Source organism: Labrus mixtus, chromosome 19 (assembly GCF_963584025.1).
Source record: "Labrus mixtus chromosome 19, fLabMix1.1, whole genome shotgun sequence".
In the NCBI taxonomy this organism is placed as follows: Eukaryota; Metazoa; Chordata; class Actinopteri; order Labriformes; family Labridae; genus Labrus; species Labrus mixtus.
This window is the reverse complement of record NC_083630.1, coordinates 9,470,542-9,488,176: the sequence shown is the minus strand read 5'-3', so window position 1 is coordinate 9,488,176 and position 17,635 is coordinate 9,470,542. Positions and strand designations below refer to the sequence as shown.

At 39.8% G+C, this 17,635-nt stretch overlaps 1 protein-coding gene across 1 annotated transcript in view; it reads right to left on the bottom strand.

The window, feature by feature from the left end:
• reck (reversion-inducing-cysteine-rich protein with kazal motifs) overlaps window positions 1-17,635 on the bottom strand; it is a 79,322-nt gene that overhangs the window by 37,664 nt on the left and 24,023 nt on the right. Inside the window, exons 3-10 of the mRNA XM_061064928.1 lie at window positions 17,368-17,442; window positions 12,152-12,188; window positions 8,811-8,896; window positions 8,622-8,669; window positions 7,647-7,680; window positions 6,024-6,221; window positions 4,853-5,117; window positions 4,097-4,270 (exon numbers count right to left, since the gene is read on the bottom strand). Of these exons, the coding sequence (XP_060920911.1) occupies window positions 4,097-4,270; window positions 4,853-5,117; window positions 6,024-6,221; window positions 7,647-7,680; window positions 8,622-8,669; window positions 8,811-8,896; window positions 12,152-12,188; window positions 17,368-17,442 (917 nt within the window). The remainder of the gene's footprint in view (window positions 1-4,096; window positions 4,271-4,852; window positions 5,118-6,023; window positions 6,222-7,646; window positions 7,681-8,621; window positions 8,670-8,810; window positions 8,897-12,151; window positions 12,189-17,367; window positions 17,443-17,635) is intronic.

Here is a 17,635-nt window from a genome sequence, read left to right as displayed (position 1 = left end):
CAGTTTGTCAAATTATTTTCTTTGTAAGTAACAACAGCAAGCTTAGTGTAAAATCCAGTCGTAAGCTGAACAACACATTCAAATACTGCAGGGGGAACAGCCCTCTCTAGAGCTGCTCACGTACAGAGAGCTTCAGCCACTACTGAGAACCAGTCTACAATTTTCTACAAGCATTTGTTATCTGAAAAATATATATTTGGGGGGAATCTATAAGAATTTAACTTATGTGTGTGCTTGCAATACTGAATGCAATAACATGTTTTATCTCTCACTTGTTTTTCAGGACAAGAAATCATCTAGACATACATGATCCCAGGAGGATGAAAAATAACGAGAACAAAAATAGCGCTAAAAATGCTGGAGAGGTTGAAAATGAAAAGGGCTGCAGTACAGAGAAATATATAGAACTTTGGAGGATGTGTGAAGTAAACACTTGACTGAAAATAGTATGGGCTGGCTGTGTCTAAATGCTGGTTGCTGGAAGAAGAATTGCCAAGAGATTTTTAAAGCAATGGGGAAGAAAACCTGAATCAGGTGCTGTCGTCATTCATATATACCCATGCATGCACAGACAGTTGACCTCTCTCTCTCTCTTTCTCTTTCTCTCTCTCTCTCTGAAGCTGATGAGATTCTGCTCTCTTTTTCTCTCTGAGTTTTGTCAGGCACCATTTAGAAATCTGTGCGCCTGCACACTCTCCCCCGTTCTCTCTCTCTCTCTCTTTGATGCAAAATTTTTTGAATAAATATAAAATCAATAAACACAGGTTAGAAATATACTTGGGCAGCCATAAATACACCTGGACATCCCGCCTAGGGTATCTTGTATGTGTGGGAAACACTGGGCTCATTTTTGTCTTTGTACTGTAGTGACAACTAAATTTCCCCTCTAGGGATCAAAAAGGATTATCTTGACAAGCATCCATACTATTACAGATGTTGTTTCTGGAGCTTAATACAGCAACATTTCGATGACACCAACTAAGACACAGACAATCAATGCTACAAAACCCACAGATAAATAAAATAGTAAAAGAGCAAAGCTTAAAGGGGTCATATTCTGCTTTTTCTGGTTTTATATGCTCTTTAGTGTGTTTTGTGTTCTGTGCATGTTTAGGCACATCTATGTGCAAAAATTCAAAGTCTGCGGAAACGCGGCTTCTCCTACCTCCTCCTGTTAGCTGCAGCATTAGCTGCATGTAACGCTCGGTTCTAGCCGCCCTCGAAATTTTTTTTCCAGTGTGACGTCTTGTCAGTGTGAGATCACTGATCTAAGCCCATTGGCTCGTTGTGGCAAGCCCAGCAGCTCATGTTGCACGCCCGTTAACTTCTGTGGCACACCCACGATATGCTGTAGTCTGCGGTAGCACAGTAGTGCTAAGGTGCTAATGTTTTTGCTCGGCCCTCGGAGCCAAAGTGGCTGCATTCCCATTATGGTAAAAGGGGCGTGACATTTCCGAGAATCGTGCTGAGCGACTGACCAATTACGGCAGAGCCGACAGGCCAACCAATCAGATAGGACTTGGCACACGTGGGGATTCTGAACGAGGGCACTTCAGAGCCTTAGAGAGAGAGTCAGAAGTGAGCCTGTGCATGGAGCGGCAGTACATGAAAACAGACACTTTTTAAGAACTTTAGCTATTGTGAACGTACTTTAGTACATAGATTAAATATACAAACCCCAAAAAGGGCATAATATGACCTCTTTAAATTTGCAGCAGCTCTACTTTTAATCTGCAGGAATTTCTACTTAAGTAAACACTTTATGTTTCAAGAGATAGACAGTAAATGTCACAGTTCATCTCAGCAGATTGCTCTACAGTCTCAAGTGGCTCTGGGAGTTTGTGGTTGCCTTCCTCACCAGGTGACCTGCAGACTGCTGTGTGTATGTGTGAAATATATTTGGTTTGTTTTGATGTGTGTGTTAGTGTGACTTCCCAGTGCAGCCTTTGAAGCTGCTCCATTTGGCTTTTGGCCCCATCTGTAGAAAGTGTGTAAAACATGCTGTGGTTCTTATTACACCAGGGTCACACTGGGTTCAGTGTAAATCTGCCTCATGTTTCCCTCTCTCACGATTTCTTTCCTTCAGGCTCTAAATTATGCATTTTCACACAGGAATTTAATGTGTTGTAACCACACAGGGAGTGTGTTCAGAGGCAAAGAGTCTAACGACTGAAGATAGAATGTAATCAATACATTCATAAAACAGAGTGGGTACATTTTCTGAGACTGTAGGAGTGCTAGTTTGGGCTGTTTGTAGGTGCTTTCAAAGTGAAAAGATTAGCATAGGGATTATTTGCATGTGATGAATTCATAGTTAAAATAGAAAAATTCAAAAGACCTGAAATTACAAGGTGAATGTACCAGCTAAAAACTGTGTAAATCAGCTTAAATGGCTGACAAGTATTGTCAGCAGAAGATATCGTACAGTAAAATTCTTGTAAACTGTAAAAGTAGCAGAAGTTAGCAGCTCAAGAGTAAACACTGAAAGCAGTTCATCTGTCAAAAACTATGTAGGAATAGGTCAGGAAGCATACTTCTAAGCAGAGGTGGGATAAAGTCCTTGCTTTGCAAGTCACAAGTTGGTTTCAAGTCTTTGTTCTCGGTCCCAATTCAAGTCACAAGTAAAGACAGGCAACTCCCGTGTCAAGTCCAAAGTCATAATCTTTGAATTTCAGTCCTACACAAGTCATTAGCACTCTTCACCAAATAAAGTGCCAATTTAACAAAGGAATAATCTGTAACATTTACACAAATCATTCAAGCTTTTTGGATGATTTGATTGAGCCTACTTCTTAAAATAAAACAACAACACCAGTGTGACTTTTTTTTTCCCCCCAAATTCAATTTTACCCTTTTTTAATTTTTCTGAATTCTGTGTTTAACGATGTGTTCAATTGGATCAGATCACAGATTAAAGTCATGGATCCTTTCAATCTATCACTTCAGGAAATTGAAATATTATAAAAAATGTATTCCCTATTATTATTTTTTTAAAGGTAGTAGTGCCCAGGCTAACCCCGCTCCCCCTGATTGACAGTCTGTCTGGAACAGTTCACAGACTACAGCAGGCTGTGGGATACCGTTACTATGGTTACGTTACTGATTGTAGATAAAAGAAGACAGACTGAGAGTGAGCGGATAAAAGTTGAAACAATCGTTTGACCGGATCACGTGCATTCCCGACCATAAAGATTTGGTCTGTACAGATCATGGACTGTGTTCTGTTGTGCTAATGGTAAACAGGTGTGCTTGATAGCTGGCATTCCGGTGTGTGTGTGTGTGTGTGTGTGTGTGTGTGTGTGTGTATGTGTGTGTGTCAGCTCGCCCCTGCAACATGCAGACAGCAAAGGAGCAGCAATAAGCAAAAACAAAAAAAACATTTTGTATGAAACACCTAATTTTTTTTATATAAATCACACCCCTGTTGAGGCAAATCCCTCGATATTCTGCGTTGTACAGTTGATTCCGTTTTCATTGTCAATTCTGGGATACCGTCCGTTCTTTCCGCATCGCAGAAATCACAGGGCTCTGAAATAACAAATTTAAATCTCAATCGTTTTCGAGTAATTAGGCTCAAGTCCAAATTTTGTCACGAGTCATCTGAGTTTAAGTCCAAGTCGAGTTGTAAGTCCTTTATGATATTGTCAAGTCCTAAGTCATCAAATCTGTGACTCAAGTCCAAGTCACATGACTCGAGTCAACACCTCTGCTTTTAAGTGACTGAGTAAGGTTTATCTTTTAAATCATTAAACGTGCATGCAATTGATAACAATACTAATACTAATATACTCTTTATAATACCTTACTTTCAAAAGAAAGGATGAAGTTATTTGTTGCTGATAAGAGTGTTAAGCGGATCATTTTATCGACTGTTGAGCCTTGAAGAAGAAGCTTTTGAAGACAGTAAGATTAAGATTTTGAAACACTTAAGAATCGCATTGTATCCAAATGAGATTTTTTTGTAGGGGAAAAAGTTGCTGTCTTAGATTCCTAGACACTGTAATGGGTAAAGCACTCGTCTCCTCACAGAGAGATGGCAGTTGGCCAGTATGGAATATGTCCGTGATCTTAACAGGCAAGTGTCCAGGGGCCTGACCTGTTGTTGAAGTTGGTGCAGTAGGTGAGGTCCTTGCAGCCCAGCTGACACGGTTCTCTGACATCAGCCAGGCAGTTGATGAGCTCTGTCTCCACAGGGTTGTACTCACAGAGCTGGTCAAAGTCCTGCCACGTCTGACTGCCCCAGTTAGTGCTGATCTCCTGACACATGTCCCTGTCAGAGCAGAGCACAGTGTGTGTTAGTGGAAGAAAACACATTTCACCTCAGTGCGGACTCTACACTAGAGCACTTGGTTCTGAGCTGCTCTAGCACAATGACCCACCACCTACTCCTCAAGAGAAATTGCGACCCAAGTTACTGACATTTTCAGATTTATTTAATAGAAATTGATGCAGTTTTGCAAAAGAAACAGAACAAAACAAACTTGTTAAAAAAGCACTTCATAGGGGGTGCTGCATGGCCTGGCGGTTGTGTGGGGCACCACCATGTGCGGAGGCTGTGGTCCTCATTGCAGCAGCAGTGAGTTCAGGTCTGATCTTGGTCGATTGCATGTCATTATCCACTTTCTCCTCCCAACATTTCCTGTCTCTATTCAGCTTTCAGATCAATAAACCCCTAACCCAAAATGCCCCCAGAAAAATAGCACCAAAAAAAAATCTTCATCGACTTTTCTAGGGACACATTTGCGCTTCACTGAAAACCTCTCCGTGTCCCACCAGTTCAGAACCCCTTCACTAGAGTATATGACATTGATGTACTAGCTCACACTAAGCAGTGGATGTCGGCACGCTGTACCTGCAGAGGGAGGTGTTAGCTTTGGCGCAGCAGTGCAGCTTTGCACAGTCCATCTTAGCAGGGTGGGGGGTCTCCTCTTCAGGTGGGGAAGGAGGGTGTGCGCTGCCCAGAAAGCACTGCCACATGGGCTCCTGAGGGAGAGGCTGGGAGCCACACTCCTCGATCAAACCCTCCATGATCTCGTGCTCTGTGCTCATGGTGCGGAGTATCCTCCGGCATGCCACCTGGCAGTGTGTGGCCTCTGCTCGATCGCAGCAGTACAGACCTGGAAAGACGAGACAGATGGCTGAGGAGAGCTGAAAATGTAATATATCATGAAATATTTGGCTCTCACCTCGTAAATGTACATATGAAAAAAGAAAAATGGATCCCTTGTGAAAATACAACATGTTTCTGTAGATAATCTTCAGGATATAGATGCTTTTTTTAACAGAGTTGCTGGCTTGTAGAAGATATTTGTAACGTCTTTGTGATATTCATTTCAAATGACAGCCTGATTCTGATGTCAAAGTGATAGAAAATCAAGAAGTTTCCAAGCCATAGTTACAGTACATTTAGACCACTGAGGTGAACAGTATTATCCAGTAGGAGGCTCCAATCTGCTGTCTTTACCAAGTGAATCACTTTGAATTTAATAAGTGATAAAAAGTAAATATGAAAGGGGACAAATTGCCAGTATGCTTACAAGAGGTTAAGTAGAACTTTGGACATTCATTCTCAGTCAACTACTCCTCGATGAGCTCCTAACTGTCAATGCCAATGGCCTTGGTTTTGCAAAATGGTTCAAGAACTGTTCCAGACAGTAATAGAAGTAGTCCCCATAAAACATGTTGATAATGTATTGTGTAATTTACCAAAAATAACAGCAGAGGTGTTACTGGAAAGAAATGATGTCAGTTTTTTATAGTGTGTTAAATGATTAAAGCAACCCAAACAGAATTGCATTAACACTGGCCGCAATGGATTAAAGTAAGCTGTGCAACAAACGTATCTAAAAAGCTGGAGGAACACAAACAAAGCCTTTGCTCAGAATACACCGAGGTAAACCTAGAGCCCCTGTAAACTAACAGCATAAAAACATATGAACCTGTGATGCATTAAGGGATCCAGTGTTGCTGTTCAAAGAACACCTGGAGTGTCAGCTGTATGTCTGCAGTGTTGGTTCACTTACTGTCTATAGGGCTGCGTATAGGGTAGGACTTGGTGAAGTTGCTGACACAGCCGAGCAGCTGAGTGCTGTGACTCTGGCAGTACTCTTTGACAGCGTTGATCTGGGACACGGTGGGGGTGGAGTCGGTCCTGAAGATGGCCTGGCAGTACTCCCTACAGGTGGTGTGACGCCCTGCATAGCTGCAACATGTGGAGCCCACTGGAGGAAAATGTACGCAGGTTAAAACACACAAACACAAACACACACACAAACACACATCCAGTGGTGAGTCTGCCCATTATTAAAACTTGTTATGACAGAGCATGCTGCTGCTTTTGTTGTGATGGTGCATAAGTCCCTCATAATGATGCCTATGACATGATATTCATAGGAAACCATCCTATGTTGTTCTTTCAATCTGAAAATCTGTTGCAAAAGGTGTTAAATATTATTATTTGAAAAGGCATAAACATTATTCTAATGGGCAAAAAGATAGGCATCTTTTGATTTGAAAAGACTTGAAAATAAGGCTCGGAATGAAGGACACATTTTGATGATTATCTAACGTGAAAAAAAAAAATACAAAAAATACAGAAAAAATGCTGAATTAAGTTCTCTAATGCGTATGAGCTATGTTATTTCACCAGGCCAAGGACTGGCATATGATTGGCTGTTGAGTTTGTAACATAAAATAAATCTCTCAGTGCACTCTCAACCCATCAACAAGCTCAGTCAGATGAGTTTAAATGTCCAATATTGAGTGATTCACCTGAAAACACACTGCTAGTGCAGCCTTATGGAAGTCAGATAAACATGCACGATGCATGCAAAAGTGAACAATACTGTACCGAGCACATAAACCCCTCACCTCTCACTTGTTCTTAATACCAAGCTAGGCTTCGGTAGGATACAATTTTAGATTCAGTATAGAGACATAAGAGTGATAACCCTTTCATTATCTAACTCTGTGCAGAAGGCACCTGTATAAAAACATTATCTGCTTGGTCCATGCCAGGATTGCAAGAAAATAAAAAATAATGCATTTCTTTGGACAACCCCCACTGCATTTAAAGTGAGTGGATGTCAGCATACCTTTAACTGTTGACAGCTGTCTTTTAACTGACGTATATCTACTCTGCATCAAACAGAAACTATCATTATTATTATTATTATTATTAAGCCTTGTTTTACTTTTGGTTCCTCATATTTTTTCACTTACAATGGATTGGCCTGTACGCTGTGTGTACCTTCAGAGATCTGACCTTCAGGCAGATAAACACTCCTTGTATTTTATTATTCTTTCTAAAGCTGCCTGAGCAACATTAGACCTCTCAACAGGAAGTAACTGACCTATCATCCTGCCAAGCAAATAACAAGGCTCTGCTGTATGAGTGTGTGTGCATCTGTGAATGTTGCGTATTCACAGTCTGTGAGACTAAGACCAAGAGAGAAAGGGATAGAGGAAGAACAAAAAGATGCCTTTATTTTGTTACAATATTGGTGATCTTAAGGGTCCTTATTTATGTATTGGCTGGATTGACATTACAGATAAACAAAGTGTTGGCTTCCTCACTGTGTGTGTTTGTGTGTGTGTGTGTGTGTGTGTGTGTGTGTGTGTGTGTGTGTGTGTGTGTAAGAACTTACTTTCATTTTTGGTGATGCAGCTGTAGAGGGATGTCTAGAATGAGAAGAGAGAAGCTGTGGTGATACTGACTCCAGCTGTTAGACTCTAACTCAATATTTCATCATAGAATAAAGCAACAAATAAACTACAGCTCCACCTCAGGGGTTCTCAGTCTCGAAATGTCTTAATGAAAAGCAACATCCCAATTTAAAAATGTCACTTGATAACACAAATGTTTAGCTACATATAGGCCATCTTTCACTCTACAGCATTTTAGAAGCCCTCAGTGTCAGCAGGCTTTTGGAAATGCAGCTGACTGCGTTTCAGTTCGCCAACTTTAGGGTTGCTTTTTAGTTTGAAGAGGCAAAAACTGAGACTACTAGCATGACAGTTGGGGTGTTTTCCCGTATGCACAAAACTACAGAAACTATCCTGAAATTTTCTGGCTGAGCGTCATGTGTAAAAGCAAAATGCCACATTTTTCAAACAGACATTACCCAGACTTTTTCATGCCAGCCCCCTAGTCAAATTTTGCCTGATTTAAGAGAGCACACAACAGGAAACACTCAGGAAAAATTTACCTTGGGCAAGTTTGTGAGGGCGGTGACATATCACACATGCAAAGCGTGACTGGTGCGATAATCGTGCAACACGTGGCAAACAACTGTCATTATAGTGTTAGACTTTGTTGTTTCGTCTTTTAAATGTCTTGCCTCCTGACCGCTCCCCTCTGCCCAACAGGTAAAACTTCATGCAATGAGGGACATGGGTCAATAAGCAACTGAGGAAGATTTTTAGGGATTGCAGGTTGTCCTGAAGTTTTCAAGAAATGATCAGGAGTGCATGTGTGATAACTGCTTTGGCTAGTTACGGTTTGCAATGGTTGCAAAGCATCGATCATGACATGTGCAGTAGACGACATTCAAGTTCTTCAATTGTACATTTAACATGCAGCCACTGAATTCATTTGACTTCTCTAAGACCCTTGTACTCACCTCTGTGACTTTTTTGCATACTTTTGTTATGTCATTTTTAGATGTAGCCTGTTAGGGAAAAAAAGAAAAGACATTAAAACAGGTAAACTCTCATAAAACACAACAGAAATTCACAACATTATTAAAGCCTTGGTCAAACTATTTTTGGATAGTCACAGTCAAGAAAAAAGCTGGATATTTCTTTCTCACCTGTCTACATTCCCTGCGACACTCAGATGAGATAGCCAGCTCACAGCAGCCCAGCCCCACCCAGCCGTCTGACTTCCTGGATACACCTGGAGACAAATCAAACACCACAGAATCAACTTGCTATACGTGTGGCAATTTTAAGGGTGGTTTGCCTCTACACCAAATGATGACACTGGCACTGGCTGTCGTGTTTCCCACTGTTAAAGGTCTTTACCAGGTTTTTTTGAACACCGATATGTGTCCCTAGTCTGTCTACAAAGCCCCTTATAAGGAGAAAAGTCCATCCTCTCCATCTTTTGTCTGCTCCACTTTTCAGAAAATGTGTCTTCAAACAGGCCAGTTGGAGATTTCCCCTTCATGACATCACAAAAGGCAGTAACCCCTCCCCCAGGTGGGTGAAACTCCCACAGCTAGGTGTTTGTTCTGCCCTTTGAGTCTGCCTTCTCACCACCAGAGGGGCGTGGTCAGACACAGCTCACTTACATTTAAAGCTACAGACACAGAAACAGCCTGTTCTGAGCAGGGCTGAAATAGAGGGGTTTATAGGCATGATCAAATACAGGATCTAAGCGGAATGATTGAATGTTGACTTACAGCGACAGTAATGGTGCTTAGGTTGGTCTATTACCCATCATTGCTGATAAATGACTCATTTCTAATTATTAAATGTTTAGATTATGTTTTAAATCAAATGTGTATTTATAAGAAAAAAAGGCAAAAAGCATGGCCTTCTGCACTCATCTCAAATCATCTTATTTTTTGTCTTTCTAATATTTCTGTCTAGCAGCAGAGTGTACTTATACTTCAATCGTTACTAGAACTTCACATTTTTCATGTGAGTGTGGCTCATAGGGGAAAAGAAAAGGAAAAGTCAGAGCACAAAGACCTCCTGTATCTTTAAGATCTATTGTTTGGAAGTGTTGTGATTTTTCACTTGGATACAGATGTTGGATACAAAATGTGCGATGACTCACTAAAAAATGGGTGGACATCCAGATCTAGAAAGACACACTGAACTCTGTACAAAATGAAGACACATTTAAGCTTCATCAGATATCCAAAACAGGCTGATGAATTGACTCTAAAAGTAGTAAAAATCTACTAGTGGCTCCAAGTGGTTTACAGTAAATTGAAAACCAAATTAGATAATTCACTTGTTTTTAAAGGACATTTTAAAAAATGTATATTTGAAAAAGCCATTGTCCACTAACGGTTTTCAATTTCAGACCGCTTCTCAGAGGCGCCTACTGTTGCTAGGTTACAAAAGTTAGCTCACAGCACTCTGGTTTCCCTCAGTAGTGACTGTAAGGTCCATTTTTAATTGCTCTGTATGCTTAATATTTGCATTTTTTTAAGGAAATTCCACCAATAAATCATAAAAAAACAATGTAAAGGAATCGTGTTCAGGCATTAGCAGCAGCTCTAGACTTAGAATTTTTAAACACAAGTAAAATGAGTTTTGTTTCTGCCGCTGCTGTTCTCAAAGTTGATATTACAAGTCCGGCTGTTTCTTGATTTTGCTAGCTCATGGAAGAGCAAGGTGGTGTTCCAAAAGTTTAACTTATTTCAACTGAGAGCATGGGGAATTGCAGCTACAAAAAAAAACACGAATGACAAGGACGTTCTTGGGCTTAGGGTGCTAAGTGCTTAAAATGCTGAACTGCACTGGTTTTGTATAGAAATGGGTTATACCAGGGGGAAAAACTGTTACCAGACAGAGGCTCTACAAAGGTTAGAGATTTTGTACAAACATTTGCATTACTATCAAATTTAATTTGCTTACCTATGTCAAATATGCTAAAATCTCAGATTTTTGTCCCAACATTGCTGCTGGTGGTCCAATGACTGGCACATGCACACACTGCCAACTTTTAAGCCTGGTTCATAATAAGAATCCAAGTCATAGAGCTTCAATTTAATGTTATCATGTAATTTGATGGGCTTTGATAAGATCCTCTACATTGTGCAAGAGTTGCATGGAGGCATTTTGAGAAGTGAAGGAAATCATTAATTGAAGTTGGCATGTTGGGAGAAGTGGTTACACAAACAGAGTAAATCCCTTAAAGCTGCTGGAATGCAGTGAACTCAAGAGAATTGATGATATCTTTTACAGGATGTGAGGGAGGATAGTTTCTTAACAGGTTAAATCTTAACAGACTCCTGAGGTTGTCTGGACTCCAGTGTTCATAGGGTACAGAGAGGTAAGAATAACAATGCTTCCCAATCTGGAGGCTATCAAGCTACTGACAGGTACATTTGTTCCAAGCAAAGGCAGCAGCATGTAGGCCTTTGATCTACTGCCTGCTTTCTGCTCGGGTCACTCCACACAGCTCTAACAGCTACACTTGCTACCATCCCCTCAAAACCAAACCTACATAGTAAATACAACTTCTATTGGATTTCATATTTCATGTCAGTTTAAGAGTCCAAATGTCTCCTTTTGATTCATTTTAAGTGCATTCTTTGGGTTCAAATACATGTGATCTGATCAATCAGGAATCCCTCCAAGTCCCTCTTAAGCGAATTTCTGCAACCTTTGCATTGCATTATTGAAAGAGTGAACTACTAACCTGATTGTTTGTCTTTAAAAGCAATTGAATATTTTCATTTTTCTTTGGCCACATGACAAGCTGATCATTGCTCATGTGGGTCATATGAAAGCCTTGAAGCGTGATTGACTAATAGTCAAACAAACAAGCAAAAATTGCAAATAACTACATACCTGATCCTTTATTTACTCTCTTTTTACCTATGGTTTGGTCTCCACCACCTCCTGAGAAAAATATCTATCTAGCCTATAAAAGGGTCTGTCTGTTTCTCAGTGGACTATTTTGGTGTTTTTACACAGTGATGACGTGTTTGTTGGCAGAGCCCAACATGTGGCTGAAAGTAAGAAAGCCATAGCTTGCAGTCAATTCCCATCAAAAAATGATGGACCATCTGGAAGCAGAAAACAATTTGTCTTACAGTAACTCAATGATGTGAGGTGTCCTAACCTGTACTCACTCGAGTCAGTGGGTCAGGGATCCATCTAAATGACCAACCTTACAGTGGCCGGTGTTGAATACTGGATATCTTTGTTTCCTTGTGTAGACATTGGGTCTTGTCCAGGACATTGAGTATCCAGATTTGTTGGATGACTTTTATGTATTTGATAACATAACATCTACCAGAACCATTTCTATTTGCACAAAAGGACGGGAGTTATAGAGATACTTTTTTTGCAAACTCTTCAATACATAGGAATAATAGGAATAATGATCTGTTGAACAGACGTTGACAGAGGATCTAAAAGTCAAACATCATAGACCTCATGCCAAAGTCAGAAATGTGTCTCTTACCTGGGAGTGTAGAGTTGATGCACAGCCAAAGTTCATTCTAGAATCCAAAAGGAATGAAAAGGTGTAAGTCAGATGTCACTTGTAAGTTTTATGTTGAAGCTTTCCTGAAAGATGATACATGTTTAGGTATCATATTGTTAAATGTTTCTCATTTTTTATACAATCTGATTGTTCGAAAAGCTACAAAATGTGACTTTCCGATCAAACCAGTAAAAATGTGAGGTTAGAACAGTGAACAGGCAAAAGTTGTTGAATTGAAATAGGTTCTCAAATGATCAGATGGAGTAATTGGATGTTAAACGCTTTGGGCGCAGGGACTATGGCTACACCCACAGTTCCATGAATATCTTTGAGGCTTTATTCAAGCCCAACACTGAGGATCTGATAAGCCTCACTGAAACAGAAATGTTCAAGTTGGAGGAAGTTTGGTTGTTGGCGCTGAGGTGAAGCCACCATGACTGAGTGAGACAAGCTGAACTTTCCATTATTGAAGCAAATAAGCTCCTAAATGTAATGTACCACAATTCAATTTCTGACATTTTCACTGGGATAAAGTTGATTGTTTTCAAAAGGACAAAATTAAGAGATTTAAGTAATTGCAGTGCATTCTTTTCAGTCACAAACCACAGCAATTATGGATTGCGTCTGGTGTTCTGCTCTGAACCCCACCACTTCAATACTTGAAACACCAGAGTTCATGATTGTGCCGCTGTTGATTTGCCTTTGGTTTGTTTGACCAACAAATACAATCAGCTGCTTTTCAAAGAGAACAGTATTGTATTGTCTAAAGAACATTGCCTCATGTCCATCTGTAAATGCTTCTCACTGAGTGTCAGTAGGAGATGTGTGAAACAAACAAAGACATGTGCACCATGGCAGGCAATCACGATATGCCATGACACCAAACAATTGGCATTGTACAAAATAATCTTTTGGTATTCCCCCTTCATGCCAAACACAAGTTTATGTAAGTATACAGTTGATGTCCAATGGCACTTCACAATCATAACTACGTTGTGCTGTTTGTCTGTAGCATGGTGCACTGAACATATCAATAAATAATCAATCAATCCTCATCGATGGAATTCACAACCTTTGTTCGGTCGACATTGTGCAACTTGTTGTCCCAGAGGTTAGTACTGGATTGGAAAAGAAGTATTTAGTTTTTCTGCACCTACTGCTTGGAACAATCGACAGACTGGCTTTAGATTGCACAACTTAGCCACTGTGTTCGTTTTTTTCATCTTGAGAGAAATCTTTAGAGTCCAGGCTATTTGTGTGTGAATGTTTTAGATGTCTATTTTCCTTGTAGTCTTTTGTTTGACCATTTATTGTAACAACCATGTGTTGCTCCAGTGTTTCCCACACACAGACGATACCTGGGAAAGGCCACAAACTCTTTCCTGCTCTGCCCGTATGTGTGCACTCCCGCTCTCTCTCTCTCTCTCTCTCTCTCTTCAACGTGGGAAGGGTGAGCGCAGCACGTTTAAATACTTAAGTAATCCAGTATAAATGATAAAACCTAATTGGATGAGCGAGTTATTGAAAAGTTTGACCTGATGTGAGAAATATCACTTTGCAGAAAATATTATAGATTAATATCAATAATTAATGGATGATTAAAACTCTATACAACAACAAATAACGCTCACCAAGGCAGACAGGGGAGAGTCTGTATGTGATGATTTCTTCAGGAGTCAGGAAGAATATAGTGTGAAGCTGTGAAATTCTCTGTTTCTATAATTTGAAATATTTATTAGTTACATTTCAAAACCTTGGACTCAAGAGAGTTAATAATGGCTGTTTGAATCTTTCTAGGTGGAAATGTAAATGCAGAGAAATCAGTTCATGTTTATTGTCATTTAAAACCTTTTGTTTGTTTTAATTTACATATTTATACACACTTCCACCATAGATGATGGCATACAAATAAAGGAGAATACAGAAATAAAGGGTTTGACTCTCAAAATGTTCTAGTGGAGATCAGTCTGAGTGAGAATGAGAGATGGTCAGTTTATACAGTTTTCAAGATCTTTGTGACTAACGGTAACATTCAGTGTTTTATTATAAAACATAAATGCAATTTAAATCAAAGAACATTTCCAGAAACTGTTTGCTTTGGCTGTCAATTATTAAAGAAAGAACATCAGTATCGCTCAAAATTGGTATCAAGTCAGGTCAGGTCAGGCCAGATAAAAATTGGAAGTGCAAATCGGCCAGAGAAATTTCAATCAGTTCATATCGAGTCCAGCTTGGAAGAGAGCACGGGTATGTTCAAACTGAGTGCTTTTAACTGTGTACACACTCCATTTGCTCTACTTTAAGCTTTGCAATGAAGTTTTGGCTCAGGCTTAATGGACTTTCAGATGTATAGTGAAGTTCTGACATGAAAAAATATATATCAAGTCCATCCTAAGGGATTCTGTTAGGAGAATAACATTGTCTGGAATGTGATTAGAAACACTTTGGGGCTAGGGACAAACTCATTATCCAGCACTTACTCATTTTGGAAATAATCATACTCAACCATCGACTGGGAGTCGAAGAGACTTGAGAAATTGGTAAGAAGCTGTGAGAAGGTTCTCTAATTTCATACAGAACAAGCTTTACATTCCCCAGATCAAAACAGTGTAGAAAAACAGGAAAACAAATAAATCCCATGAAACTTCCGTTGGGTATGTGGTGAAATGTTGTGGGATTAATCATCACAAATAGGCCCTGGTGTCTCCTCTGAGTAAGGGAGACAGAGACACTGATATGAATGTGTAAAGAGATTGAATTAAAAGAGTGGTAGAGACTAGAAATCCCTTTCCAGCTCTTTTGCTTTTACAGGACAGTCATTTGTATAAACACACGTCACTGTTAACACCCCCGACCCGTGTCTCTTGGCTGGGGAACAAAGGTTCCCGTCAGGGGGCGTCGGCATCATTTATGAGGCAGGCCGAGGAGTAACAGTTTCTTTACATGAAGCATAAACATGATTTGTGATGAAACAGGGGCCAATACAGCAAAGAATACGAACTAGAAGAGTTATGTTGCAGTTTAGACAAGCCAAAGCCCTCCGGTCTACAGAGAGACAGGGCATTTGTTCGACACAGCTGCTAAAACATTTTGTTAGAAGCTGCTTTCAATTCAGCATCTTAACACAAGTCCCAATTAACAGTGATTATTTCATGCTGAAACTACATTATATGAATATGGCTGAAACAATAAGGCTCCACTCCTTCAGGTGGTAGAGCTGGGAATCCTTGGTTGTCTCACGATTCGATTCAAGTGGTTACAATTCAATTCAGAATCTATTTTCGTTTCAAAACGATTCGGGATTCATGATTCAAAGTCTATTTTTAAGTTAGTACATACTTCAGGATCTACTCCAGTCATCTGTGAGACTGGCTGAATTTCTTTATGAATCTATTTAAAATCTTAGAAGATAAGAATCTCGATTTTTTTTCCCTCCACCTCTAACCAGAGGTTCCCAAAGTGAGTGGGGTCATAGGACAATTGAGAGGGGGGTCGTGAGATACCTTCCATAACCAAATAAGAATATCAAGTGACTTAAAATTGAATATTTTACCCTTTATTGTGAACATACAAAAAGCAGCTATAGTCATTAAGTAAGATTTATGCTGAAATATGCCCCCTGAAAAAATACAAATACACACAGACATCAGCTGAGTCTTTGTTTATTAAATTTACACTCAGTCCTCAAGTTTATGTAGGTTACTTGTTTTCTACTTTTCACCTTTCTTACAATAAATCATGAAAGTAGGGACAGTGGGGGTCCGCGGCTGGAATGTTTGGGGACCACTGATCTATACCAGTAAGGGTCCGGGAAACAGACCCCCTCAACAGCACAGTGTGGCAGCTTTAAACCTAAGCACCAAACCTAATTATTCAACTAAATACAGACTCATCTGTTTAAGCAATGTTAATGGAAAATCTAGAGTTTTGTTTGAGATTCACAGGAACACATTTATTATTAACTCTTTGGCAGCCACAATGTCCAATGTTGAATAAAACATGTGGCTTTATTGTCATGCATTGTGTTTGTTTTGTAAAAACATCAATAACAGCTGCTGAATAAGACCTGGAAACATGTTCAAATGAGAGCTGCATGTTCAAATAGGCTGCTTGCACAGAGATGAATCAAGCACCAAGCCAACCTCGCTGCTTTATAATTAACCATGGAAGGAGGAAGGTTGACACGTGTGTGTGTGTGTGTGTGTGTGTGTGTGTGTGTGTGTGTGTGAGATTGTGTGGTTTAACCAGGTGCTCTAGAGTTTTGGTAACCATAACCACCGACCCACTTCCTGCAGATCTCTAATAAGAGAGTTGACACTAGTTTTAACTTTACACAGGTTAAGGGGTTAGCTGTAGCATCACAACACATAAAAACTTAAGAACGGAAATTAAAAAGTTTAGATTATTTTTGGAGTGGCACAGAGGATGAGCCTCGGCCGTGTGCCGTCAATAATCAATAATCTATATCAGGAATCAAATGGCCTCCTGTATAAACTGTGTAGTTTAAAGCCCTACGCTACTTTATTTCAATGTTGGCTATAATGGCGGTACTTGGAGAGCCAACAATTTTCTGAGGTGGTACTCATCGTGAAACGTTTGAGAACAAGCCCCAGAAGGGAACTGAAACCTAGAATGTTTTACCAAATTTTGCTTTCCAACATCTTAGTGGTTGTCCCTTTAACCTAAAACTTTGTTACTAACAACCTGTGGCTAATTCTTCATGTTACCATAACCATAGGTCAGAAAGACATCGACATGATCAGGGCTCTGTTTGTCTATCATTGGACACTTTTGCTGTATTAGTTGGTAAAAACAAAAACAAATGGGATGTTGCCATATTATTGTGGTTTTTAAGTTACCTGTTCCTAAGGCTTCTTACTTAGGATCTGACACGCAGAGCTATCCTGTGTCTACTACTGTTGACCAGAAACCAAAAGCTAACCTAAATGAAAAGACAACCTTCTGATATGAACCACTTAAACCAAAGCAAAACAACATGGATAACCCCTCATCACATCTTATCCAATCTTAACAAGCCAAGGCTCCATTATGAATCCATTTAAATCTGATTTTTATTGATTTATCTTATTGCATCCATTTGATTTCTAAAATATGATATCCATAATAGGTAAAGCATGGAAAAGTCTCTTCATGTGAATATAGAAAGTGTGGTTTGATAGAGGGAGTGGACTCACCATGGACTCTGGACAGTAACCAGGTAACCTCTGGAGGAGATGCTTTAGACGGGACTCGCTCTTTATCGTAGCGAGCTGCAAGACATGAGCAAAACATAGAATTAATTCAAACAATCTAAAACCATTAATGTGCTCATTAAGCAGGAGTATTAAAACGGAAAACATATGAAGAACAAGTACGAGATGGTTTTGATCCAGATCCAACTGAAGGACGGGTTGGATATTTTAGTTTCCTCAAATTTAGAAAACCTGTACAAAACTACAAGGT